Source organism: Leucoraja erinacea, chromosome 1 (assembly GCF_028641065.1).
Source record: "Leucoraja erinacea ecotype New England chromosome 1, Leri_hhj_1, whole genome shotgun sequence".
Taxonomy (NCBI): domain Eukaryota; kingdom Metazoa; phylum Chordata; class Chondrichthyes; order Rajiformes; family Rajidae; genus Leucoraja; species Leucoraja erinaceus.
In genome coordinates this window covers 68,586,154-68,613,000 of record NC_073377.1, presented here as the reverse complement: position 1 = coordinate 68,613,000, position 26,847 = coordinate 68,586,154, and the positions used below count along the sequence as shown (strand labels likewise).

The window sequence follows — 26,847 nt, the reverse complement described above, 5'->3', positions numbered from 1 at the left end:
GGACTCAACTCCAATTACTCTACCACCACAACAGATGTCATTGTCTCTCCACAGGGTACTTGGACAACAAGAACATGTATTTGAGGCTGCTGTTCATCAACGGCAGCTAGGCATTCAAAACCATCAGTGGAACTAATGTAGATGGGATATCATGGTTAGCATGGGCAAGTTGGGCCGATGGGCCTGTTTCCATGCTTTATGACTATGACCATCAGCTTTTCCAAACAAGATCAAATTCAGGGAACAGAGGCTCTGCTCATCCCTATGCAACTGATTCCTCAACTTCATAATTGGCAAACTTCAATCGGTATGAATTGACTACAGCACCTCCTCCTCACTGACAATCAGCACCGTGACATCTCAAGACTATGTGCTCTAACCTATCAGTAACGAGCTTGAGGCTCAGTTAGAAACTGACAAGTATGATATTGTGGGAAGTACTGAGACATGGCTGCAAGAGGGCCAGGGCTGGGAACTGAATATTCAAGGGTATACCTCCTATCGAAAAGACAGACAGGTGGGCAGAGGGGGTGGGGTTGCTTTGTTGGTGAGAAATGAAATTCAGTCCCTTGCAAGGGGTGACATTGAAACAGGAGATGTGGAGTCAGTATGGATAGAACTAAGGAATTGTAAGGGTAAAAATACTCTAATGGGACTAATCTACAGGCCCCCAAAGAGTAGCCTGGACATAGGGCGCAAGTTCTATCAGGAGTTAAAATTGGCATGCAGCAAAAGTAATGCTGTGGTTGTTATGGGAGATTTCAACATGCAGGTAGACTGGGAAAATCAGGTTGGTACTGGACCCCAAGAAAGGGACTTTGTAGAGTGCCTTCATGATGGATTCTTAGAACAGCTTGTATTGGAGCCTACCAGGGAGAAGGCAATTCTGGATTTAGTGTTATGTAATGAACCGGATTTGATAAAGGACCTCGAGGTTAATGAGCCATTAGGAGGCAGTGACCACAACATGGTCAGGTTTAATCTACAATTGCAGAGGGAGAAGGGTAGATCGGAGGTGTCAGTGTTACAGTTGAATAAAGGGGACTATGGGGCCATGAGGGAGGAGCTGGCCAAAGTTGACTGGAAAGATACACTAGCAGGGATGACAGTGGAACAAAAATGGCAGGTGTTTCTAGGAATAATAGGCAGGATAAGTTCATTCCTAGGAGGAAGAAAGATTCCAAGGGGAGAAAGGGACGACCATGGCTGACAAGGGACGTCTGGGACAATATAAAAATTAAAGCAAAGAAGTACAACGTAGCAAAGATGAGCGGGAATCAAGAGGATTGGGTAATGTTTAAAGAACAACAGAAGATAACCAAAAAGACATTACGGGAAAAGAAGATGAGGTACGAAGGTAAGCTAGCCAAGAATATAAAGCAGGATAGTAAAAGCTTCTTTAGGTATGTGAAGAAGAAAACATTAGTTTAGACCAAAGTTGGACCCTTGAAGACTGAAAAAGGAGAATTTATTATGGGGAACAAGGAAATGGCAGATGAGTTAAACAAGTACCTTGGATCTGTCTTCATTAAGGAGGACACAAACAATCTTCCTGATATAGTAGTGGCCAGATGATCTGGGGCGACGGAGGAACTGAAGGAAATCCACATTAGGCAGGAAATGGAGTTGGATAGACTGATGGGACTGAAGGTTGATAAATCCCCTTGGCCTGATGGTCTGCATCCCAGGGTACTTAAGGAAGTGGCTCTAGAAATCGTGGACGCATTGGTGATAATTTTCCAATGTTCTATAGACTCAGGATCAGTTCTTGTGGATTGGAGGGTAGCTAATGTTATCCCACTTTTTAAGAAAGGTGGGAGAGAGAAAACAGGGAATTATAGACCAGTGAGCCTGACATCGGTGGTGGGGAAGATGCTGGAGTCAATTATAAAAGATGAGATTGCCAAACATTTGGATAGCAGTAACAGGATCGGTCTGAATCAGCATGGATTTACGAAGGGGAAATCATGCTTGACTAATCTTCTGGAATTTTTTGAAGATATAACTAGGAAAATGGACAAGGGAGAGCCAGTGGATGTAGTGTACCTGGACTTTCAGAAAGCATTTGATAAGGTCCCACATAGGAGATTAGTGGGCACAATTAGGGCACATGGTATTGGGGGTAGAGTGCTGACATGGATAGAGAAGTGGTTGGCAGTCAGGAAACAAAGAGTAGGGGTTAACGGGTCCCTTTCAGAAAGGCAGGCAGTGACTAGTGGTGTATCACAAGGCTCGGTGCTGGGACTGCAGCTATTTACAATATACATCAATGATTTGGATGAAGGGATTCAAAGTAACATTAGCAAATTTGCAGATGACACAAAGCTGGGTGGCAGTGTAAACTGTGAGGAGGATGCTATGAGAATGCAGGGGGAGTGGGCAGATGCATGGCAGATGAAGTTTAATGCGGATAAATGTGAGGTTATCAACCGGTAGCAAAAACAGGAAGGCAGATTACTATCTAAATGGCGTCAAGTTGGGAAAAGGGGAAGTACAACGGGATCTGGGGTCCTTTGTACATCAGTCTATGAAGGTAGGCATGCAGGTACAGCAGGCAGTGAAGAAAGCGAATGGCATGTTGGCCTTTATAACAAGAAGAATCGAATATAGGAGCAAAGATGTCCTTCTGCAGTTGTACAGAGCCCTAGTGAGACCACACCTGGAGTATTGTGTGCAGTTTTGGTCCCCTAATTTGAGGAAGGACATTATTGCTATTGAGGGCGGCTGGGCTTGTGCAGCGCAGGTTTACAAGGTTAATTCCCGGGATGGCGGGACTGTCATATGCTGAGAGAATGGAGGAGCTGGGCTTGTGCACTCTGGAGTTTAGAAGGGTGAGAGGGTATCTCATTGAAACATACGAATGTTAAGGGTTTGGACATGCTAGAGGCAGGAAACACGTTCCCGATGTTGGGGGAGTCCAGAACCAGGGGCCACAGTTTAAGAATAAGGAGTAAGCCATTTAGAATGGAGACGAGGAAACACTTTTTCTCACAGAGAGTGGTGAATCTGTGGAATTCTCTGCTTCAGAGGGCGGTGGAGGCAGGTTCTCTGGATGCTTTCAAGTGAGAGCTTGATAAGGCTCTTAAAAATAGCGGAGTCGGGAGATATGGGGAGAAGGCAGGAATAGGGTACTGATTGGGGATGATCAGCCATGATCACATTGAATGGCGGTGCTGGCTCGAAGGGCCGAATGGCCTACTCCTGCACCTATTGTCCATTGTCTATTGTCCACTCTCAGTAGAAGGGGCGGCACTTCACCACCAGATGTTCCAGGTGTGGAGAGCAGGAGTTAGACAGAACTGCCACGTCTGAGCACCACGAAGAATTGACCACGAGGCAGATGCCCCCTCCTCTCCCTTTCCCACATGGCTGCATACGGTCCATATGATGGATGGAGAAATCTGCAGGCTGGATGGCTGAGTGGGGAGCTGGGGGTGAACCATGTCTCTGTGAAACATGTCCTCCACTTTAATTTTCAGTGATTGTACATTGGCTAGTAGGTTGGTAAGGAGAGGGGGTCATAGTCCCCTGCGCTTCAGTCTGACTTGTAGTCCTGCCCGCCGACCACGTTTCCGGACTCCATGGAGGCCTTCCTGTTGTTTTCAGGTACAGTACTTAGTGATTCCCTGTGATGGGGATTTCCCTTACAGTTGGCAGCTCCGTTGCTGCCGGTAGATAGCAATAGCGCTAATGTGTTTAAATGCATTAGCAGCTTGCCAGTTCCATCGCTGGTTTCTGCTATTTCTTTTATACAGGTAAGCTGAGAACTATTATATTTGATCATTTTCTGTTGTGCTGCTGGCAACATGTTGCCACTTGGCGCCTGTCTGCATGGGCTGACCGGACATTGTACTTTGAATAATCTACTTTGAAAATGGCAGCGCTTACATGTGTAATATAGGAGAAAAATAATTTCACTGCGCTATAGCGTATGTGACAAATAAAGCACTATTGATTGATTGTTAAAGGTAATAAGTTGCTTTGTCTGCTGAGGATGATTATCTGAAAGGACGTGTGCTACCTGTAAAATGTTGTAATAGTAAATGTGTTTAGCCTCTGTTGGTTGTCAAATAGTTATGAGATGTGATACATGGAGAAGTGTGTAGGTTGATTATGCAGTTGAAATATAGAGGGATATTTTGATGCATTGTTCATTGATCTTGATCATGCGCACAAGCTTTAAACATTTGCACCACAGGGACCATGGACTTGGAGGCTTGCTGCCGCGCATCCCCCCCCCCCCCCCCCCCCCCCCCCCCACCCCCCCCCCCCCCCCCCCCCCCCCCCCCCCCCCCACCCTTCTCCTCTCCATCCCCACCCCCAACCCTGAAGTGTAGAAACCCTTTCTCCTGGTATCAAACTCCTCCTGGATGGTATCAAGGGCTTGGAGCCTAATGATTACATTATCGTCGGTTTAATGAGTGATTCTTAAGCACTGCAATATATTTAACTTTGTTTAAGATGCTGTCGCACCTGCTGAGAATTTCCAAGATTTTCTCAATACTTCAGCAGCAGTGGCAAACAGGAAGAAGCTCCATTTTTAGAAGTACAAACATGAATTTAATCAGTGCACATTCACTGCACAAGACTCCAACATTACCTCCTGTCATTGTGCACTAATGCAAAAAAACAAAATAATTGGTGCTGGTATAAACAGGCATGTATTCTCAGCACACCAACAGTTTAACACATGTTTTCCAGTGTGATCAATCTTTCTAGATACACAGATCTAAAAATCTGTTTGGTACTTGACCATACAAGGGAACCAATGCAAACCAAGGTATTACTGGGCAGCACGAGGGAGGGCTGTGGACAGTGAATGGTGACTATGTGGGCCTCAGTGCTCTTGTATTATATTCAGCTACCTGGCACAACAGTCCCAATTTTACAATTTAATGACCTGTGTTTTGCTAACAGCAAGATGTAAGAAGTTCACACAGATGAAGATGGCTTTCCAGGAACCGGCAGAATTTTCTGGGAACAAGTATAAGCATTGTGCTCCTTTTTCGTTAACTGATCCAAACTGATGGCAACAAGAACTTGTAACAATATCACATGGATCCACTTGAGTTCTACACCTGCAATTACAACTTGGAAGGATCATGCCGGAGATCAGATGCCAGCACATTTGATCTCTGGCGCCATCACCGAGTTGGGGTTTGAATTCAAAGTGTATCCCAGCTTTTCATTTGAATATGGTCATGTTCCTGAACTATAAACATAAGGTGTTTACATCGTATTATTTTAATTAATGCAAACAGCACAGCTAGATCAATTAAATATGTTTTCACACAGATTTAAATAATTTTAAAAGAGCTTTACCTCTATTTTTAAATGTATCCGATGACCAGCAAAGGCCTTCATGGGCCAACAAGGGACATGGTCTCTGGATCTACCACTTGAGGACTAGTCACTAGCTATGGGAGGCTCCATTTCTCTTTACTGGAATACCTGACAGTGCGGACTGGAGATCAATTTGTCCCCTATGGCTACAAAAGGTTAGCACAACTACAGGGACAACCCAATAGGTGAATGAGCCATGCCGTGCATGATCCAGACCATTCCATACTCGCCTTCCTGTGGGCTCAGGGAACAAAGAAAAATTGACAGAGAATTTTATATCCAGAAGTTTCAGCAGAATCCATGCTTTGCATCTAAATTTAGTAAGCATTACTAAATAATGCACATATTGATGCAATCGCAGTGACAACCGACTACAACACATTGAATAGTCCAATGATTGACAATCCTCACTGCTCTGGCCCATCCATTAAGTTGGCCATTTCGACAACTGGCATTCATGGCCCTTCATGTTTTCAGGAAAAAGAATATTATGCATATGTTTAAAACACATTCATAATGTATACCAGATTCATTGATGGAATGGTAGGTCTGCAGTATAAAATATCTGGTTGACTAGGTTTACTTTCACTGGAGATTAGATGAATGAGAGGGATCATTGAAACTTACAAAGCTGTGTGTCCAGGTCTAGACAGACTGGATGTCAGGAGGATTGTTCCCTTTGTGACCCACCCAAGTGTTGACAAGCAATGCATAGATGTAAGTGTGGTCTGAGGAGAACATGTTTCACTCAAAGGGCAGTGGGCGTGTGGAATTCACGACACAGCAGACTATAGAAATCACTGAATATAGATACATTTCTAGACACTAAATGTATCAAGGGATTATAGAGAGAGAGCGATCCTATGGTACTGAGATGGAGGATCAGCCACTCCCATATTAAAAGACTGCACTGACTCAAAGTTCAAATAGTCGACATTTGCACCTATTTTTCGTGCCTATGCTTTTTCTGCTTTGCACACGCACACACACACACACAATTTGCACAGATCACTACAGCAATCTATAAGATTCCAAAATGTGGAATTTGTATCAGAAGATCGAATGTGCAAACTGGCATTAAAACATCTATAGAAATAATCCAGGCTTGAGGAGAAGAACACAGATGTTCTGTCCACCTACATCAATTTGCTACAACAAAAACTGCACTTGCTGGTTTCAATCGTACAAGTAAAGGATACCATAATGAAGCATGAAAACAGTTTCCAACATTACAAATTCAGCTGCCATAAAATGGCATTAAAAATTATAGCGCAGATCTTTAAAAAAATCACTTCAAAATACCAGAATCTGGTTCTTTGTGTTTAGTTGCACTTGGAACGTATGGTGGAAATTGATGGTGCTTGAGAATAGACATAAATATAGGAATTACTTGCTCTCTAACATAGTTCTATGCCATATAAAAAACGAATATGGAAGACTTGCTGGTAACTTGCAAACACTACAAATAACCAAAATAAATATTCAGACAGTAACATTTCAGTGCCAATCAGCAGCTGATTGGCTTGTATCCTGTGTAAGGCTTTATTGTATTCGAATAAAGGGGAGAATGAGGGCCAGGGCAGTTTACTGTTCTGGATGTCAGATGTGGGAGGTCATGGAGTCCGAGTGCCCTCCAGACATCCACATCTGCGCCAGGTGCGTCGAGATGGGGCTCCTAAGGGACCGTATTAGGAACCTGGAGCAGCAGCTCGATGACCTCTGTCTGCTCAGGGAGAGCGAGGAGGTCATAGAAAGTAGTTACAGAGAGGTGGTCACTCCAAGACCACGGGAGACAGAAAACTGGGTCACAGTTAGGAAGGGCAATGGGCAGAGGCAGGGACTGGTGAGTACCCCGGTGGCTGTACACCTTGAAAATAAGTACTCATGTTTGAGTAAGGGTGGGGGAGACAGCCTACCTGGGGGCAGCGACAGCGGCCGGGCCTCTGGCACAAAGACCGGTCATGTTGCTCAGAAGGGTAAGGAAAAGAAGAGGAGGGCAATTGTAATAGGGGACTCTATAGTCAGGGGGTCGGATAGGCGATTCTGTAGATGCAGACAGGAGACCCGGATGGTAGTTTGCCTCCCTGGTGCCAGGGTCAGGGATGTGTCTGAACGTGTCCAAGAAATCCTGAAATGGGATGGAGAGGAGCCTGAGGTTGTGGTACATATAGGTACCAACCACATAGGTAGAAAACGAGAAGAGGTTCTGAAAGAAGAATTTAGAGAGTTAGGTAGAGAGTTAAGGAGAAGGACTGCAAAGGTAACAATCTCAGGATTACTGCCTGTGCCACGCGACAGTGAGAGTAGGAATGGAGCGAGGTGGAGGATAAATGCGTGGATGAGGGACTGGTGCAGTGGGTATGGATTCAAGTTTCTGGATCATTGGGACCTCTTTTGGGGAAGGTGTGACCTATACAGAAAGGACGGGTTGCACTTGAACTCGAAGGGGACCAATATCCTGGCGGGGAGATTTGCAAAGGCTACTGGGGAGATTTTAAACAAGTATGGTTGGGGGGAGGGACTCAAATTGGGAAAGCTAGCAGTCAGTGTGTGAAGCAGGAGGCAGAGAATGGTAGCGCACTGACCCAAAATGTAGGGGAGAGAGACGAAAAAGACAATAAACAGAGAACAAGAGAGGGTGGGTTTCTTAAATGTGTATATTTTAATGTTAGGAACATTGTAAGAAAGGTGGATGAACTTAGAGCCTGGATTGACACCTGGAAGTATGATGTTGTGGCGATCAGTGAAACATGGTTGCAGGAGGGCTGTGATTGGAAACAAAATATTCCAGGATTTCGTTGCTTCAGGTGTGATAGAATTGGAGGGGCAAGAGGTGGAGGTGTTGCATTGCTTGTCAGGGAAGATATTACAGCAGCGCTTTGGCAGGATAGATTAGAGGGCTCGTCTAGGGAGGCTATATGGGTGGAACTGAGAAATGGGAAAGGGGTAGCAACACTTATAGGGGTGTATTATAGACCGCCAAATGGGGAGCGAGAATTGGAAGAGCAAATATGTAAGGAGATAGCAGATATTAGTAGCAAGCACAAGGTAGTGATTGTGGGAGATTTCAATTTTCCACACAGACTGGGAAACACATTCTGTAAATGGGCTGGATGGGTTGGAGTTTGTAAAATGTGTGCAGGATAGTTTTTTGCAGCAATAGAAGTACCTACTAGAGAAGGGGCAGTGCTGGACCTCCTGTTAGGAAATGAGACAGGTCAGGTGGCAGAGGTATGCGTTGGGGAACAGTTCGGGACCAGTGATCACAATACCATTAGTTTCAATATAATTATGGAGAGGGTCAGAACTGGACCTAGGGTTCATATTTTTGATTGGAGAAAGGCTAACTTTGAGGAGATGCGAAAGGATTTAAAAGGAGTAAATTGGGACAGTTTGTTTTATGGGAAAGATGTGGAAGAGAAATGGAGGACATTTAAAGGTGACATTTTAAGAGTACAGAATATTTATGTCCCTGTTCGGTTGAAAGGAAATAATAAAAATTGGAAAGAGCCATGGTTTTCAAGGGAAATTGGACACGGTTCGGAAAAAGAGAGAGATCTCCAATTATTATAGGCAGCATGGAGTAAATGAGGTGCTTGAGGAGTATAAGGAATGTAAAAAGAATCTTAAGAAAGAAATTAGAAAAGCTAAAAGAAGATATGAGGTTGCTTTGGCAAGTAAGTTGAAAGTAAATCCAAAGAGTTTCTACAGATATATTAATAGCAAAAGGATAACAAGGGATAAAATTGGTCCATTAGAGAGTCAGAGTGGACAGCTATCTGCAGAGCCGAAAGAGATGGGGGAGATATTGAACAATTTCTTTTCTTCGGTATTCACCAAGGAGAAGGATATTGAATTATGTGAGGTAAGGGAAACAAGTAGAGTAGCTATGGAAAGTATGAGATTCAAAGAAGAGGAAGTACTGACCCTTTTGAGAAATATAAAAGTGGATAAGTCTCCAGGTCCGGACAGGATATTCCCTAGGACATTGAGGGAAGTTAGTGTAGAAATAGCAGGGGCTATGACAGAAATATTTTAAATGTCATTAGGAACGGGAATAGTGTTGGAGGATTGGCGTACTGCGCATGTTGTTCCATTGTTTAAAAAGGGGTCTAAGAGTAAACCTAGCAATTATAGACCTGTTAGTTTGGCATCAGTGGTGGGCAAATTAATGGAAAGGATACTTAAAGATAATATATATAAGCATCTGGATAAACAGGGTCTGATTAGGAACAGTCAACATGGATTTGTGCCTGGAAGGTCATGTTTGACTAATCTTCTTGAATTTTTTGAAGAGGTTACTCGGGAAATTGATGAGGGTAAAATAGTAGATGTTGTATATATGGACTTCAGTAAGGCCTTTGACAAGATTCCTCACGGAAGGTTGGTTAAGAAGGTTCAATTGTTGGGTATTAATGGTGGAGTAGCAAGATGGATTCAACAGTGGCTGAATGGGAGATGCCAGAGAGTAATGGTGGATGGTTGTTTGTCAGGTTGGAGGCCAGTGACTAGTGGGGTGCCACAGGGATCTGTGTTGGGTCCACTGTTGTTTGTCATGTACATCAATGATCTGGATGATGGTGTTGTACATTGGATTAGTAAGTATGCAGATGATATAGGTGGGGTTGTGGATAATGAGGTAGATTTTCAAAGTCTACAGAGAGATTTATGCCAGTTGGAAGAGTGGGCTGAAAGATGGCAGATGGAGTTTAATGCTGATAACATGGTAAATGGTAGGGAATTGAAGAATGCAGGTGAACAGAGGGATCTGGGAATAACTATGCACAGTTCCCTGAAAGTGGAATCTCACGTAGATAGGGTGGTAAAGAAAGCTTTTGGTGTGCTGGCTTTTATAAATCAGAGCAATGAATATAGAAGTTGGGATGTAATGTTAAAATTGCACAAGGCATTGGTGAGGCCAATTCTGGAGTATGGTGTACAATTTTGGTCGCCTAATTATAGGAAGGATGTCAACAAAATAGAGAGAGTACAGAGGAGATTTACTAGAATGTTGCCTGGGTTTCAGCAACTAAGTTACAGAGAAAGGTTGAACAAGTTAGGGCTTTATTCTTTGGAGCACAGAAGGTTAAGGGGGGGACTTGATAGAGTTCTTTAAAATGATGAGAGGGATAGACAGAGTTGACGTGGATAAGCTTTTCCCACTGAGAGTAGGGAAGATTCAAACAAGGGGACATGACTTGAGAATTAAGGGACAGACGTTTAGGGGTAACATGAGGGGGAACTTCTTTACTCAGAGAGTGGTGGCTGTGTGGAATGAGCTTCCAGTGAAGGTGGTGGAGGCAGGTTCATTTTTATCATTTAAAAATAAATTGGATAGTTATATGGATGGGAAAGGAATGGAGGGTTATGGTCTGAGCGCAGGTATATGGGTCTAGGGGAGAATACGTGTTCGGCACGGGCTAGAAAGGTCGAGATGGCCTGTTTCCGTGCTGTAGTTGTTACATGGTTATATGGTTATATTTGCACATAATCTCCTCAGGATAAAATGGTGAAACTGCACACTTGAAACACAGTAACACAAAACATTTCCAGAGTAGTATGTAGCAACATAATCTTAAGATTGAAAAAAAACATATTGATTCTTAGATAGTAAAATTCTACATTTTTATTCCAAGTAAAATCACCAATGCAAAATCTGTGATATTTACCAATGTGCCACGTAAGCAAATGATGAGATATCTTCTATGATTTCAAGTTGGTTTAAGGTACTTGTGTACATACAACACAACAAATCAGAACTCAAAATGCACATGAAACCATTTAACAATCATGTATTTAAATAATTTAGATAATTTTAAACACCAGCACTTCGCTGATATTTTAAACAATATAGCTTTACAAGGCTGTTAGGAATTACTTGTAGTCCCCAGTGACATATTATTTTTAACTTGTTTTCTTTTTTGCATAGGTCTACAACTTGGCATCATCCTGAAAACCAGTTTTCAACTGAATGATAAATTGTTAACAAGGATAATGAGGACGTTATCTGGTGTGTCTGGACATGGAGGAGCCACTTCCTTATTTTATTGACTTTGATTCCATAATGCACCCATTTCTTTAGGAGAGATTTGTCACATTATGTTTCCCAAATATTTTAATTGCAAATGTTCAGAAATGACTGAAGATTAAGCGAATCAAATGCTGATCAGGAGGATTTTCCACAACTCTTAATCTCAAAATTTCTGGTCCTATTTGGCTTTGATGGTGTTTGCAGCATGCAGCCATTTTGGACTCTCAAGGACAATATGACAGGCTTGTCAATTTTCATTATACAACAGCAGACAAAACAACTGATGGAACTGTTTTCTGTTTTTCCTCAGTGCTATTTCCTTACAAGCAGGCACAATTCCTCCATTCTGCTCTCAGTAATTTAAATGCAAAGCATCTATCTCTCTGGAAACCCTAGTAACTCCTACCTACCAATTTTCCACTGCCAAGCGTGGTCTCTCGAACACTACAGATAAATCAATGCTCCTCTGTGTTTGCTGGCAGAGTGTTTGGACAATCACAAACAAGACCTTTGCTATCCACAGCATTGTGGTGAACAATTGCTATAATATCCTGGCATTGGCTGTAAATAGATGGCAAGCTACCTTGCTCCTTACTTAAGTTTATTTACTGCTAATTCCCATGACCAGCTCGATTAAAATGGCTAGGACCATGATGCAGTCCATGCCACCTTGGCTTCTCATCTGATTCCAGGTCCTCCATCTTCAGACACTTTTTTTTACAATTTCTAGCATATTAAACAGCAAGTTCTCCCAGCTTTTCTTTTGATCCTCGTCTCCTTTTGCCTCAGCACCATGACTCCTTATGCAATTTTCTATCTTCAGATCATATCCTTTATAGACCTTCCCTTTTCTACAATTTCCCTCCTTGCTTTTTTTTTCTTGCCCCTTAACTAAATTCCCAGTAAAATGCTTACAATCTAACCTTCCTCTCATGTCCTCCATATAATTGACAATATAAACAATTCCCTCTCCTTCACTTACATTGTTAAAATCCTCACCATCAACCTTTCCTCAAATAATAATTTCACCCTCATCTTCTGAGCCCTTGAAAACACTCTTATGCCCCTGTCCCACTTAAGAAACCTGAACGGAAACCTCTGGAGACTTTGCGCCCCACCCAAGGTTTCCGTGCGGTTCCCGGAGTTTGCAGGTGGTTGCTGGAGGTTGCAGGTAGTGGAAGCAGGTAGGGAAACTGACAAAAACCTCTGGGAACCTCCGGGCACCGCACGAAACCTTGGATGGGGCGCAAAGTCTCCAGAGGTTTCCGTTCAGGTTTCCTAAGTGGGACAGGGGCATAACTTTGCACCCAACTTCACTTCCTTTGCAGGCTCCTTAATTAAACAACTTCCAAGTCTATTCTCAGCTGTTCTGAACTCCATGCTCAACCCCCATTCATACGATGATGCAAAAAAATGGTCTAACAACAGTAACAAGAATGGGCATGTGGCATAATTTATCTCTATCATCCCTAACCTCTCTTCAGTGTTTATCCTGAACCAAATCGAACTTCTCCAAAACCGCGTCTCCTGTATTGAGCTGTGTGGCATGTTCCTCACTTGATTACACTCTTAACCATCTGATTGTAGCCAGAGCATTCCTACATCTGTATCTTCAAATGCCCTGCACATACTCTCCGCATAAATCTCAGAACATCTATTCCCAGAGCAGTCTGTATCCCAACTCAGTTTACACTTCCCATTACAAGGATTTGGAATATTATCTTTTCACTTCTCCAACTCCTCTCTATCTTTAAGACTATAGAATGCTAACTATTTGACCAAGCTTGTTTATCTTCAAAGTCTCCCTTTTAATAATATAATAATATATTTTATTGTCATTGCACATAAGCGCAACGAGATCTGGAATGCAGCTTCCATCCGATGTCATAACATAAATAAGTAATAAAATTTAGATTTATATACCCGAGAACGTGGATTGTAAAAAGAACATTAAAATAGTCAAAGCAGTTCAAACAGACTAAAGGTTTCTCAACAGATTCTAATTACACTCTGATTTTCCGTGTTTGTTCCCAAACCAGGATAGTGAAATGAAAATAAGGTGACTTCCAAGTAATCGAGTGTTAAATGCACTGTTCTGAACATTTCTAATCTATGAGGACCACGGGTAGAGAAATCCCACATTAAATCAGGCACTTTGTACTGCTTCACTATTTTACTGCAACATTGTACCAGTGATTAATTGACCTTTACATTGTACCCACCTTTTTCAGGAAGGCACGAGTATTTTGTTTAGAATAAATTTAGTTTCCTAGATAGAACAAAACTACATTTCAAATGCTTTTCCTTTACTGACCTCCTAATCCTGGTCTTAACCGGTTGTCATAGCCATCCAGTAATCGGTCAAGAATTCTAGTAAAGACCGTGATTTTGTCCCTTGCTTCATCTTCGACTGAACTAGGTTGCCCTGTTCTGAAATTAAAATTGTACATGTTAAAATGCATAATATGGCCAGCAATTCCTGTAGTCAAACTATTTGTAATGAATACAATGTAAATATTCAATCCAATTCTCACAATTCTGCAGATCACTGCAATTAATTTGTGATGAAACTGTTCTGGGAATATTTATGAATTTTATACAAATATTATACAGAGGGTAACTTTCCCCTTGATTATTTCTCTGAAACACACCATTATTGTTCCCGATGTTGGGGGAGTCCAGAACCAGAGGGCACAGTTTAAGAATAAGGGGTAAGCCACGTAGAACGGAGATGAGGAAACACTTTTTCATGCACAGAGTTGTGAGTCCATGGATTTCTCTGCCTCAGAGGGCAGTGGAGGCCAGTTCTTGGGATACTTTCAAGAGAGAGCTAGATAGGGCTCTTGAAGACAGCGGAGTCAGGGTATATGGGGAGAAGGCAGGAACGGGGTACTGATTGTGGATGATCAGCCATGATCATATTTAATGGCGGTGCTGGCTTGAAGGGCCGAATTACCTACTCCTGCACTTATTGTCTATTGTCGTTACAAATTATTGAGATAAATGCATATAAAGATATAATTTCACAACATTGAGATAATTGATCAAAGTTAAGGCATGTCCCACTTTCCCGAGTTACTCATGAACTCTCCCGAGTTTTTCCCTTGATTCGAACTCGGGGAATGTCGGGGAATGTCGGTAGTAAGCTCGTAGGAGCACGTAGGAGTCTGTTGAATTTTCGTAGCGGCTTGTAATGCCAGCCATAGGAACTTGGGGCATCAGGGAAGTCAGGATATTTTTCAAGATGTTGAAAAATGTCCACGAGTAAATAAAATAGCCCCGAGAACCGACGAATGGCTATTACCGTAATTCTCTGAGTTCGAAACAAGGGAAAGTTCGTGAGTAACTCGGGAAAATGGGACAGGGCCTTAAGGATGCCTACTGCTGCAATTAATTTCAGTAACATAATTCAACATGCTATTAGAAAACTCTTAGAATATTAGCAGATATATTGTGATGTTAAGATAAACAAAGCTTCGCTGGGTTAAAATAATTGGAAACACAGCAGCATCATTGTGATTGCTTCAGAACTGAGGAAACGATTTTCAATTAAATGTCTCTGTTGATGTGCAGAGGGAAACACATATACATCCTCCCCCCAAAAAAAAACATTTTAATGTTGTTGGCAATTTAAAACTTTAGAGATTTAAATTCTTTTCCAGCATGTACGGAATCAAAAAGGACTTCCAATAGTACCATTTGTAGTAAAGTCCTTCTAACAATGCTTGTTTTACATCAATGTTGAATGTTAATTTACCACAATGTAAAGCTACATGAAAAGTTTCTAAGCCAATATCATACAGCCACAATTGAACTACTTAATCATTTTGCATTTCTTTGATATTAGCAGAAGTCACTTTGCGTAGCAGATGGTCATTTGTGAGGTTTGTAACTGAACTGACATAAGGAAACCGGATGCATGTTCTGCAATATAACCCAATCAGACGAAGATCTGAGCAATCTCTAGATGAACGGAAAGATGATTTTGAATCACATAACTTTTTTGAAACCTGACTACTTTCAATGTTTCATGTTGGATACCTCTGTATGCATTGTTTATATATAATATATACAGGGGCATACAGTGTTTGTATAGCCCAATATACATCGATGACGCTGAAGTAGAGATGGTTGAAAGCTTCAAGTTCCTCGGAGTGAATATCTTGCAACTTGTCCTGGACCAGCATATTGAAGCAATGGGCAAGAAACCATAGCAACATTCTTAGAAGGCTTAGGTCAGTATGTCCCCAACAATTCTCACCAATTTCCACAAATGCACCATATAAAATATTTTATTGGGATGCCTAACAGCACGATTTGAGAAAAGCACGATTTGATAACAGCTCCATCCAAGACCGTAAGAAATTGCAGACAGTTGTGGAGGCAACCCAGACCATCACGCATACCAACCTCCTTTCCATTGACTGCATCTACACTTCATGCTACCTTGGCAAAACTACCAGCATAATCAAGGATGTCTCAACCTGGACATTCCCTCTTATCCCCTCTCCCATCAGGCATGAGGTACAGACATACAAAACCAAGTACATCCAGCTTCAGGGACAGTTTCTACCCAGCCGTTATCAGGCAACTGAACTATTACCAACCAGAGAGCAGTCCTGACCTAACATCTACTTTGTTGGAGACTTTTGGACTACCTTTAAGCAGACTTTACTGGACATTTGCTCTGAATGTTTTCCCCTGTGTCTTGTATTTGTACACTGTGGACAGCTTAATTGTAATCATGTATATTAATTGGATAGCAAACATCAAAATATTTTCACTGTACTTCGATACACATGACAATAAACAAAAACATGGATTTAGCATACAGAGCTTTTATTGTAGCACATTTGCTTGCAAAATAAACAGAGGGGTTTATCAAAAGGATTCCCCTCTTTTCTTCAAAGACTAGTGCCATGTAAACGTTTACAGCCATCTGAGAGGCAAATATGAGGGCACACATTTGGTGCACAGTTGATGTCATACTAGATTAGGTGCAAAAAAAGTGGTGCATGCATTAAATATGCAACAGTTACACCAGTTTAGTGAGTAAATAGTATTCAAGAGAATTTAAATCTTAAACTGCAGAGTTTAGAGACACCAATAGTGAAATACCATTCAAAGAAACACTTTACCCGTCAGCTGAACTTCAATGGATACTCTTTACATGGCAATGTACAAAATGCATCAGACAACATATTAACTACTTGAAATAGATGCTGCTCCTTCATTATTCTAAATGCCATCCAATGACCCGTTTCATCAAGCCATTTGCAATTTTAACACTTGTAGGCAAGCATTACTTGGCATTACATTCTTGCAAAGTACTGTGCAATTGCATTTGGCATAGTTGAGAAAATGTAGATTCTCTGATCAAATTGAAACTGCATTCTCTGCTGTGCTTTGAACTGTAGCATCATCATGGGAGTTTTCCACAGCTTCTGTGACCCCCATCTTGTTGTGCGATTGTGGTGAACTCTGAGCTGACGCCATCCTCAGGTGCAGTCTTGAGGTGACGAGTGTCATCAATGTATTACAAATCTGCAAAAATGAGGACAAGTTTGATCGTATTAGAATATAGTTTATCCTAAATTATTCTGTTAGTGGCACAGTATGCTAATCTGTTACTGTCTTGTATTCTTTGCACGGAACTACTTTACACAACATATTTGACTAGAAAATTAGTAACTGCACTGGAAGTAATTACAATGATAAATAGATCACGTAAATTGCAAAGTGATTGTATAGTTAATACTTATCTGTCGATGAAACAAGGAGCTTATTTTCTTACTTCCGTCACCATCGTAGTTTTATGCCAGTGTTTCTGTCCAAGTAGATTTGTAGACTTCCATGTAATTTCTCTTCATTGTTCTGGCGAAAACTGTTGAAATTTCTGGAATGCTTAATCATGTAACAATCATTTAGCCCTTATAAGTTTCACTAATGTTGGTGCATTCAACAGAACTTGATGTTTGCTGTGCCAGATACACAGAAGTAAAATAAATCAGTGTGTGGTATATGGTTAGAAGTGCATCATGCCTAATATGGGCACTCATAATCATGCATTATTCTAATGCGTTTCAGATATTTACTGCACAGTGAATAGGAAGGAACAGCAGATGCTGGTTTATACTGAAGATAGACACAAAATGCTGGAGTAACTTAGCGGGTCAGGAATAGTAGACGTTTTTGGTTGGAACCGGACTTCTGAAGTAAGAGTCTTAAGAAGGTTTCCAACCTGAAATGTCACCTAAGAAAGACACAAAAAGCTGGAGTAACTCAGCGAGAGAGGCTGCATCTCTAGAGAGAAGGAATGGGTCACGTTTCGGATCGAGACCCTTCTTCAGACTGGTTAGGGATAAGGGAAATGAGAGATATAGGCGGTAATGTGGAGAGATAAAGAACAGTGAAAGAAAGATATGCAAAAAAGTAGCAATGGTAAAGGAAATAGGCCATTGTAAGCTGTTTGTAGGGTGAAAGTGAGAAGCTAGTGCGACTTAGGTGGGGGAGGGATAGAGAGAGCGGGAATGCCGGGGCTACCTGAAGTGAGAGAAATCAATGTTCATATCACTGGGCTGTAATGATCATATGTTGATCAGAAATCAATGTTCATATCACTGGGCTGTAAGCTATGTATCTGGCACAGCAAACAAAATACGAGATGCTGTTCCTCCAATTTACATTTAGCTTCACTCTGACAATGGAGGAGACTGAGGACAGAAAGGTCTGTGGAGGAATGCGAAGGAGAATTAAAGTGTCTAGCAACCGGGAAATCAATAGTGTAAGAAAGAACTGCAGATGCTGGTTTAAATCGAAGGTAGACACAAAATGCTGGAGTAACTCAGCAAGACGGGTAGCATCTCTGCAGAGAAGGAATGGGTGACTTTTCAGGTCGAGACCCTTCTTGTCTCTTCAGACCCGAAACGTCACCCATTCCTTCTCTCCAGAGATGCTGCCTGTCCCGCTGAGTTATTCCAGTATTTTGTGTCTAACCGGGAGATCGGGTTTTCAGGCGGGCTGAGCAAAGGTGTTCCGCGAAACGATCGCCCAGGTGGATGGAGTTGAGGTACGTGGAAATCATTTCAGTGGGACAGAAGCAGGCACAAACAATGGGTCTGCCAGGGCAGTTGTGTTTGTGGATTTTGGGGAGAAGGCTCTGCGGGGCTGGGAAACGATAAGTTTGGAGGCTGTGGATGGCAGACAGCCAAAAGTGATGAAACCAGTAATGCTGTTTTAGATTAAGGCCTAGTGCTCATCTGTGGAATCATGGTCCAAGGATAAGTAGGAGGATGCGTCGGAGAGTTGTTGCCTGGCCTCAGCCCAGTAGTGGTCAGCGCGCCAGACTACCACGTCACCTCCCTTGTCGGCAACTGTCAGGGTTGCTGCAGTGCGATCGTAGGGCTGTACGTACAGAAGTGTCAGGGTTGCTGCAGAGTGAGCGGAATGTCAGGATTGCTCTAGAGTGAGCAGATTGAAATGCCACCTATTCCTATTCTCCAGAGAAGCTGCCTGAACCGCTGAGTTACTCCAGCATTTTGTGTCTATGTTTCAAGTGAGGTTTGCCAGGGAGAATAAATCGATTTTGAGCATTGACAAGCTATATATGTTTTAAAGACTTAGACGTAGATATTCATTCAGATTGAAGTGGTACTGAGCAGTTGTCAAAAAATAGGGCTAACCTGGAGTAAAACAATTATACACAAATTTCATGTGACCCGAGGGAAATTTCTCACTTCATTTTTTAAACAGGATATTTGCACTCACTAGCATTTTTTTCAGTGTAAAACTCTTTTACATAACATTGACAATAGAGAAACACACAGCAATTATACCTGCAGTGAATGTTTTATCCTCACTGGTCTAAAAAGCAAAAGCTATTATTTACTCACAGAAACAGCTTTTACTAAACCCATTTCCGTGCTATTTCAAGGTCAATGCAAGCTATTTTTTCCCCCTCAAAAGAAGATCTGTCACCTCCTTTGACCGCAAAAACAACTCAAGTGCCTTGACTGTTTTGCGATATGGAGCTCTTGGTCACGGTCACTTATGACTCCCGAGACACAGGATTATTTCAGTTGCTGCTGCTGATCTCTGCCACATCTCATAGTTTGCCATTCACTGCTGCATTTGGGAGGTCAACACAACTCTACACTCAAAAGAGATGACCATTTTTTCTTTATTCACTAGTCCACAGGAACAGACAGCGTGGGCTGGTGTTTATGCCAATGTTGTAGACTTAACCAGACTTCAGAAGAAGTGATTGGCAATAGACAATAGGTGCAGAAATAGGCCATTTGGCCCTTCGAGCTAGCACCGCCATTCAATGTGATCGTGGCTGATCATCCCCAATCAGTACCCCGTTCCTGCCTTCTACCCATATCCCCTGACTATGCTATTTTTAAGAGCCCTATTTAGCTCTCTCTTGAAAGCATCCAGAGAACCTGCCTCCACCGCCCTCTGAGGCAGAGAATGCCACAGACTCACCACTCTCTGTGAGAAAAAGTGTTTCCCCATCTCCGTTCTAAATGTCTTACTCCTTATTCTTAAACTGTGGCCCCTGGTTCTGGACTCCCCCAACATCGGGAACATGTTTCCTGCCTCTAGCGTGTCCAAGCCCTAAACAATCTTATACGTTTCAATAAGATCCCCTCTCATCTTTCTAAACACCAGAGTGCAAAAGCCCAGCTGCTCCATTCCCTCAGCATATGACAGTCCCGCCATCCCGGGAATTAAACTTGTAAACCTGCGCTGCACTCCCTCAATAGCAAGAATTTCCTTCCTCAAATTAGGGGACCAAAACTGCACACAATACTCCAGGTGTGGTCTCACTAGGGCTCTGTACAAGCGCAGAAGGACCTCTTTGCTCCTATATTCGATTCCTCATTATAAAGGCCCCCATGCCATTCGCTTTCTTCACTGCCTGCTGTACCTGCATGCTTACTTTCATAGTCTGATGTACAAGGACCCCCAGATTCCGTTGTACTTCCCCTTTTCCCAACTTGACACCATTTAGATAGTAAGAAGAGGAGTGTTGCATGCAATGCTGCACAATAGCCATTAGCAAAGACCATACTTCTTTTGTTACATTGTGAGAACTTGTAACATCTCAAGAGGAAACACTAGTGGAAATCAAACTGAAATTCTTATCCTTTGTATAGCTTTCACAAATAGTTTTAGGATGTTTTGGTGCCAAATAAAACGCACAGAGCAATTTCCAGAACTATATTCAAATAATTAGCAATCCCATGTCCTACAAAATGATTAAATGGCATTTTGTCAGCATCAATGCTAAACATTTTGTCAGCATCAATGCTAAACATTTAACTCTGAATTACAATTATAATAGTGTGTAGGATAGGACGGGTGATAGTTGTTCCGCGTAAACTCACTGGGCCGAAGGGCCCGATTCCTTGTTGTATCTCTAAACTTTAGTGTTGTGGCATTCGTCATTGCATGTGAAGACAAAGGTTCAAAGCTTATTTATTAGTCACATACACTAATTGGTGTAGTGAAATGCGTGCCATTGCAGCACATAAAAAAAGAATACAGACATAACAATAATAAAGAAATTTAAACATAAAAAACATCCCCCCACAATGGTTCCCATTATGAGGGAAGGCACAAAGTCCAGTCCCCATCCCCATGTCTACCCATAGTCGGGCCTATTTTGGCATCCGCAGTCGCCTTTACGGAGGCCTGATGTTCCAGGCCCTTCTCGCCGGTTGATGGTGCTCCGTTGTCGGGAGAATCCTCACAGCGACTTGGGAAACCTGGAACGGCCGCTTCCTTACCAGAGACCGCGGCTTCTGAAGCCAACAGGCCGTGCTGGATGGAGCTCCACCACTGGTGAACTCAGCAAGAGATCCCAAGCACCCAATGTAAAGTTCAGTGCCGCCGCCCACGGCTGGCCGCTCCACAGACCCGCAGTTCCGCAATGTTTTTATCGGCGGTCTCAGCTCACCGGAGTTCCAGCGTGGCGACCCGGGCAAGGCATCGCCTGCTCTGCGATGGCGCACCAGCAGATGGCGTGCCGCCGCCGAAGTCGAGGTTCTGGCCGGTTCCGACAGGAAACGCTGTTCCAGGCCTGCTGGTAGGCCGCGAGGACGGGTCGAAGACCCTGCCAGGATAAACGGCGCCTCTCCGACCAGGTAGAGACCCTGAAAAGCAGGTTTGTCCTTCCCTCCCCCCACCCCCACATAAAAAAAGACTAGAGCTCAAGAAAACAAAACACTTTAACTCACTAAAAATACAAAAAAGGTGAAAAAACAGACAGCTGCAGGCTGGGCAGCCATACCCTACAGGATGGCGCCCCCTACAATCATCAGCATGTAGCAAAGCTAGTCTCAATTAGAGCCAGATCGCACAATATGTACATGAAAATGATTGGACTGCAGAGATAGCTGAAAACAAAACTAAACGGTGCAAATAACAAGCATAGAACCAACCACTCGACAAAATATCAATCTTTAATAAGTGATTTTATAGATCTAGTCGAGGAAGATTTCCTGGAACTTACCAGCGTCTCAAAAGTTTATTCATAAGGACTGCAAGGTAAAAGTTGAGATCATAGATAACCATATCAAAAAACTCTAAACTGTAGAATTAAAATCTATTGTGTTTGTAATTTCTAACTGTACAAGAACCTGGCTTTGACCATTGCTAGGATAAACCCAGTAACACTTGTCATAGAAGTTCAAATGTTTTTTATACTATCGGTGCATGTCATGGATCTTTCCATTGTGTGACTTTTAGTATGGTATGCACTTCCAATCTTACAGGATCCTTCTTTGACAACCACCACCATAAAACCGCCATAACACATTCTCAAAATACAGGTAAAAGTAATGCAGAACATATTAAAAAGAGAGCCTGACCTACTCAATAACCGTTAAATTGCATTGCTGTCATAAAGTGTTTTCCTTAGGGGATCTGAGATGGCTCACCATCCATCTAAGAAGACAGGCCAAGAAAATCCTTGGGAGGCACATTACCTGAGCTGATTTAATTGAAAGGCTGGTAAGAATGGCCAGCTACTTGGCAGGGTGAAAATTGAGAGGGCTCACTCCTATATAAAATTTAAGAAAGCAAAACAAATCCTTATATAAAAGAGTGGGCAGTCAGCTGAGTCCCTGGAGTCTGGAAGAAGAACATAGTTAATAATTGGCTGTCTAAGAGTTGACAAATAAAATGGTTTTGGCAATATGTTGTGATGTTAGTTCTTGTAAATTAACATTTAGTACATCTGATAGGAACAGCATTACGTCTTAAAACACATGGACTGGAATATTCAACACACAATAGTAGATTTAGCCTGTTTTTTAACCAAGATTTCTGTTCACTATTGGCCACCCTGTGCCCCATTTTTTCTAGGTCAAGGACGACTCATCACAAAACCATAAATGACACAAAACCAAAAAGTGTATAATCAGGGGTGGTACTGAGATGTAAACATTCTGACCCAGGTATACTCAGGGTGGCACTGAACAGGTTAAATAACTTCCCTCTACATTAGAGAGAAGCGTTGATTCTCAGAGTACAAATTATAAGGAAAGAGAAAACACTTTGAGGTGTATGGAATCATGAAAGGAATAGGTTGGGTGCATGAACGGAGTCTTTCGACCAGGGTGGTGGAATTGGGAGTCGGGAGGCATAGGTTGGGATGAGAGGGGGAACATTTAGTAGGAACCTGAGGGGCAACATTTTCACACAAAGGGTGGTAGGTATTTGGAATAAACTGCCAGAGGAGGTAGTTGAGGCAGGTACTATAACACTATTTAAAAGACATTTGGACAGGTGCATAGAAAGGAAAGTTTTAGATGGGCCAAATGCTGGCAGTGGGACTAGTGTAGATATTGCATATTGGTTGGCATGGGGAAGTTGGACTAAATGATTTGTTTCCCTGCTCTATGACTCCATGACTGTGACTGAGTTTTGCGTTGAAAGACATGTGAAGACAAAGAAAGGTATTGACAGTGCCCAGAATTAGTCATGGATAGTAGAACCAGGGAGGATTGTTACCTTTGGATTTGAATGGCATCCTCCTCTTACGTTTGGTGTTTGAACTACCTTGGAAGAAGACACCTAGATGTTCTTTATTGGGTGGATAAATACTCAGGAACTTCACCCTTCATCATATATAAGAGAATAAGACATGATGCAATTTGACACCTCAACTCATTTTAAATATGGGATGTATCCTGATTTTTTTTGCGCTCCTTAACTTTTGATACATGATCTCAAGGCATCCTACTTTTAATATGCAAAGGTATTTTCCACCTTCTATGAAAATATCCAAACGACATATCCACTTCAAGAAACAGACAGAAATCTCAGCTGTTTGAGGCAGGATAGGTATTCACATGACATTTCTTTAAATTTGCATCATATCATCAAACACTTTGCAGCTGCATAAAAACCCATCTAAAGAAAAAGGTACCCCAATCTAAAATTATTAATCCACTTTCATAAACATAGGAACATTCCAACCATGACCCATCACTTACAATGATTAATTGGGCCATCTCCTCAATTACATTTGCCCAATTTTGCCTCATCCTTTTCTTTCAAAGGTTTATCGACCTCAGTCATGAAGATTTGAACAGACCTGGTGTACACTGACATTGGGCATTGACAGACTTTGTCAAAATATGCATCCAGACACCATTCCAAATGGCCTAGTTGTATTGTGTGGCACCACTGCAGTGGCTGCCTTGCCAGTCCTTTCACCTAGTCCTTTCACCCTTTTTGTTATTTTTAGTGTGTCTAAATGTATTTTTGGGGAGGGGGGGGTTGGTGTCTGTTGTCGCATCTTCCCCCCACCACCACCCCCGCGGCTTACCAACTGGATTGGTGCGGCCTTTCCTACCGGAGACTGGCCAGTTCGTCAGCAGTGGTCGCAGCGCTGAATTATCATCGCGGAGCGGTGTTGGAGCTCCGGAGTGTTGGGCTTGGTGGTTTTAACACCGTGGAGCTGTGGTTTGCGGAGCTGCTAACTGCGGGCGGCACTGACTTTAACCTCACGTAGCAAGGCGATCCCTTGCCGGGGCTCGCCAGTGTTGGCCCAGCTCGGCCTGTGGACTTCGGAAGCCACAGTCTCTGGTAGAAACGGCTGATTTTGAAACTCCAATCCACGAGTGTGTTCCGATCTGTTCTGAGGTCGGAGTTCCGATCAGCCCGGCGAGAGGGCCTGTACATCGGGCCGTCTGTAGCGGCAACTGCGGAGGGTTCAAAGGCCCCAACCACGGATGAACAAAGAGGAAGATGACTGAACTTTATTGCCTTCCATCACAGTGGGAAACATTGATTCCGCTGTGGTGGATGTTTATGTTAGACTCTCTCGTGTATTGTGCTCTTTTTATTTGTATGGCTGTATGGTAACTCAAATTTCACTGTACCAATTGGTGCTGTGACAATAAATGTGAATTTGAAAGAATTATTGTTAAGATTATCCCTAAATTATTCTGAATTTCCATAAGCAATGTATTCTCTGCATTTGCCCATTGGATTTTTAAATTATTTTGTGTTCATTCCTCTGCCTTCCAAAAGCAAGGAAATGCAATTCTATAGAGTAAGTCTTCCCAATTTGACCCTTTAAGATATCAGGTACTGCTGGCGAATCTAAACTGTGTGCCTTCTAAAGCCAGTGTATTATTCTAAAGGACTGGAACCCAAACTGACAGCAGTACACCCGATAGGATTTTCCTTGCTTCTGTTCAACCAAAACATTAGATATTCAGAGCACAATTACTCTGTCCTATTTTTAGGATTTGTAATTACTTTTATTACCAAAGCAATAACTTTTATTGACATATACAGAGTCACTCAAACACCTCTGTTTCTCCTGTTATTGGAAAAATATCAATGGGACAGAATTAATCTGTGCAAATCATGTGGGCTACATGGAATACAGAACAAGGTGCCAAGTGAGAGACTAGTTCAAAACGTAAAAGCGTCTGGGATCTTTGCAATTGGCAAATTAGGTCTAAAGCAGGGTCGTGATAGGAGCTATAGAGTCAAAGTGATGTTTTTTTGTGGTTGGAGGTTTATGAGCAGCGGTGTACCACAGGAATCTGTGCGGAGACCTTTGTTGTTTATCATATAACATGACAAATCTGGATGTGAATGTGGGAGGTGCAATCAGCAAGTTAATACGCATCCCTGCTGCCTCAGTCCCATATATCTCGACGGCAGAAATCAGATCTGTTTTGACGAGGGTAAACTCTGGCAACGCAGCCAGCCCTGGACCCCAGTCTTCTGATATTGTGCACCAAACAAATGGCCACAGTCTTCCCAAACATTTTCAACCTCTCATTTCAACTATCCACATCTGTTTTAAGGAAACCCCCATCATTCCAGTCCCCAAGAAAAACAAAATGACTTGTCTCAATGACTACCACCTTGTAGATCTAATATTAACCATCTATATCTATCGTATCATATCTATCATATATCTATCATATCTAATCTATCGAGTTTTAAAACTGTGTGTGTGTGTGTGTGTGTGTGTGTGTGTGTGTGTGTGTGTGTGTGTGTGTGTGTGTGTGTGTGTGTGTGAGGTCAATTAAGAGACCAAGTGCAGACCCGCTGGGTCTGTTCCCCCCCCCACAGTGGGGGAGGGGGGGGGGAGTGCAGCGGCTTCACACGCAAAATAACCACCCCACACACACACAGGGGGGGGGGGGGGAGGGGGGGGGAGATGGGTGGGTGAGGAGAAACCTCTGGGTCCCGTTCCCTCAACGTGCGGTTGCGGGGGGGGCTGCGGCTTCACTCACACACTAAGAGGAGGGGGAAAGGGGAGAGAGGGGGAGGTGGGAGAGACGGGTAGAGAGAGGACGAGAGAGAGGGGAGGAGTGGGAGAGAGAGGAGGTGGGGAGAGAGGAGGTGGGGAGAGAGGAGGTGGGGAGAGAGGAGGTGGGGAGAGAGGGGAGGTGGGAGAGATGAGGCGTGGAGAGCCTGTTCAGAACGGCAGAACAGAGGATGTACTTCCTACGGCAGCTGAGGAAGCACAATCTGCCACAGGCAATGATGGTCCAATTCTACACGGCCATTGTAGAGTCTGTTCTCACCTTCGCCATCATGGTCTGGTTTGGCTCAGCCACTAAGCACGACATCTGGAGGCTGCAGCGAATCGTCCAATCAGCAGAGAAGGTTATTGGCTGCAACCTTCCCTCCATTGATGGACTGTGCACTGCAGGGGCCAGGAAGCGAGCGGGCAAGATCATCTCTGACCCCCTCATCCTGGCCACAAACACTTTGAATCACTTCCCTCTGGAAGGCGACTCCGGACTGTCAAAGCTGCCACAGACATAAAAACAGTATTTATCCCCTTTGATCTGGTATTTTGTTGGTTCACATGCTTGATCAATGGTGCTTTATCATTAATGTTTTATTATTATATTATTATTATTATTATTATTATTATTATATGTTTTCTGACATTCGTAACTGTCACTGTATGTCATGTTGTTACT

The 26,847-nt window shown here is 42.8% G+C and overlaps 1 protein-coding gene across 4 annotated transcripts in view; it reads right to left on the bottom strand.

Moving 5' to 3' along the window:
* LOC129697963 (gamma-aminobutyric acid receptor subunit alpha-2-like) overlaps positions 1-26,847 on the bottom strand; it is a 201,182-nt gene that overhangs the window by 112,124 nt on the left and 62,211 nt on the right. For all 4 annotated transcript variants that reach the window (XM_055636750.1, XM_055636740.1, XM_055636732.1 and 1 more), the window contains one exon: positions 13,689-13,804. In XM_055636750.1, the coding sequence (XP_055492725.1) occupies positions 13,689-13,804 (116 nt within the window). The remainder of the gene's footprint in view (positions 1-13,688; positions 13,805-26,847) is intronic.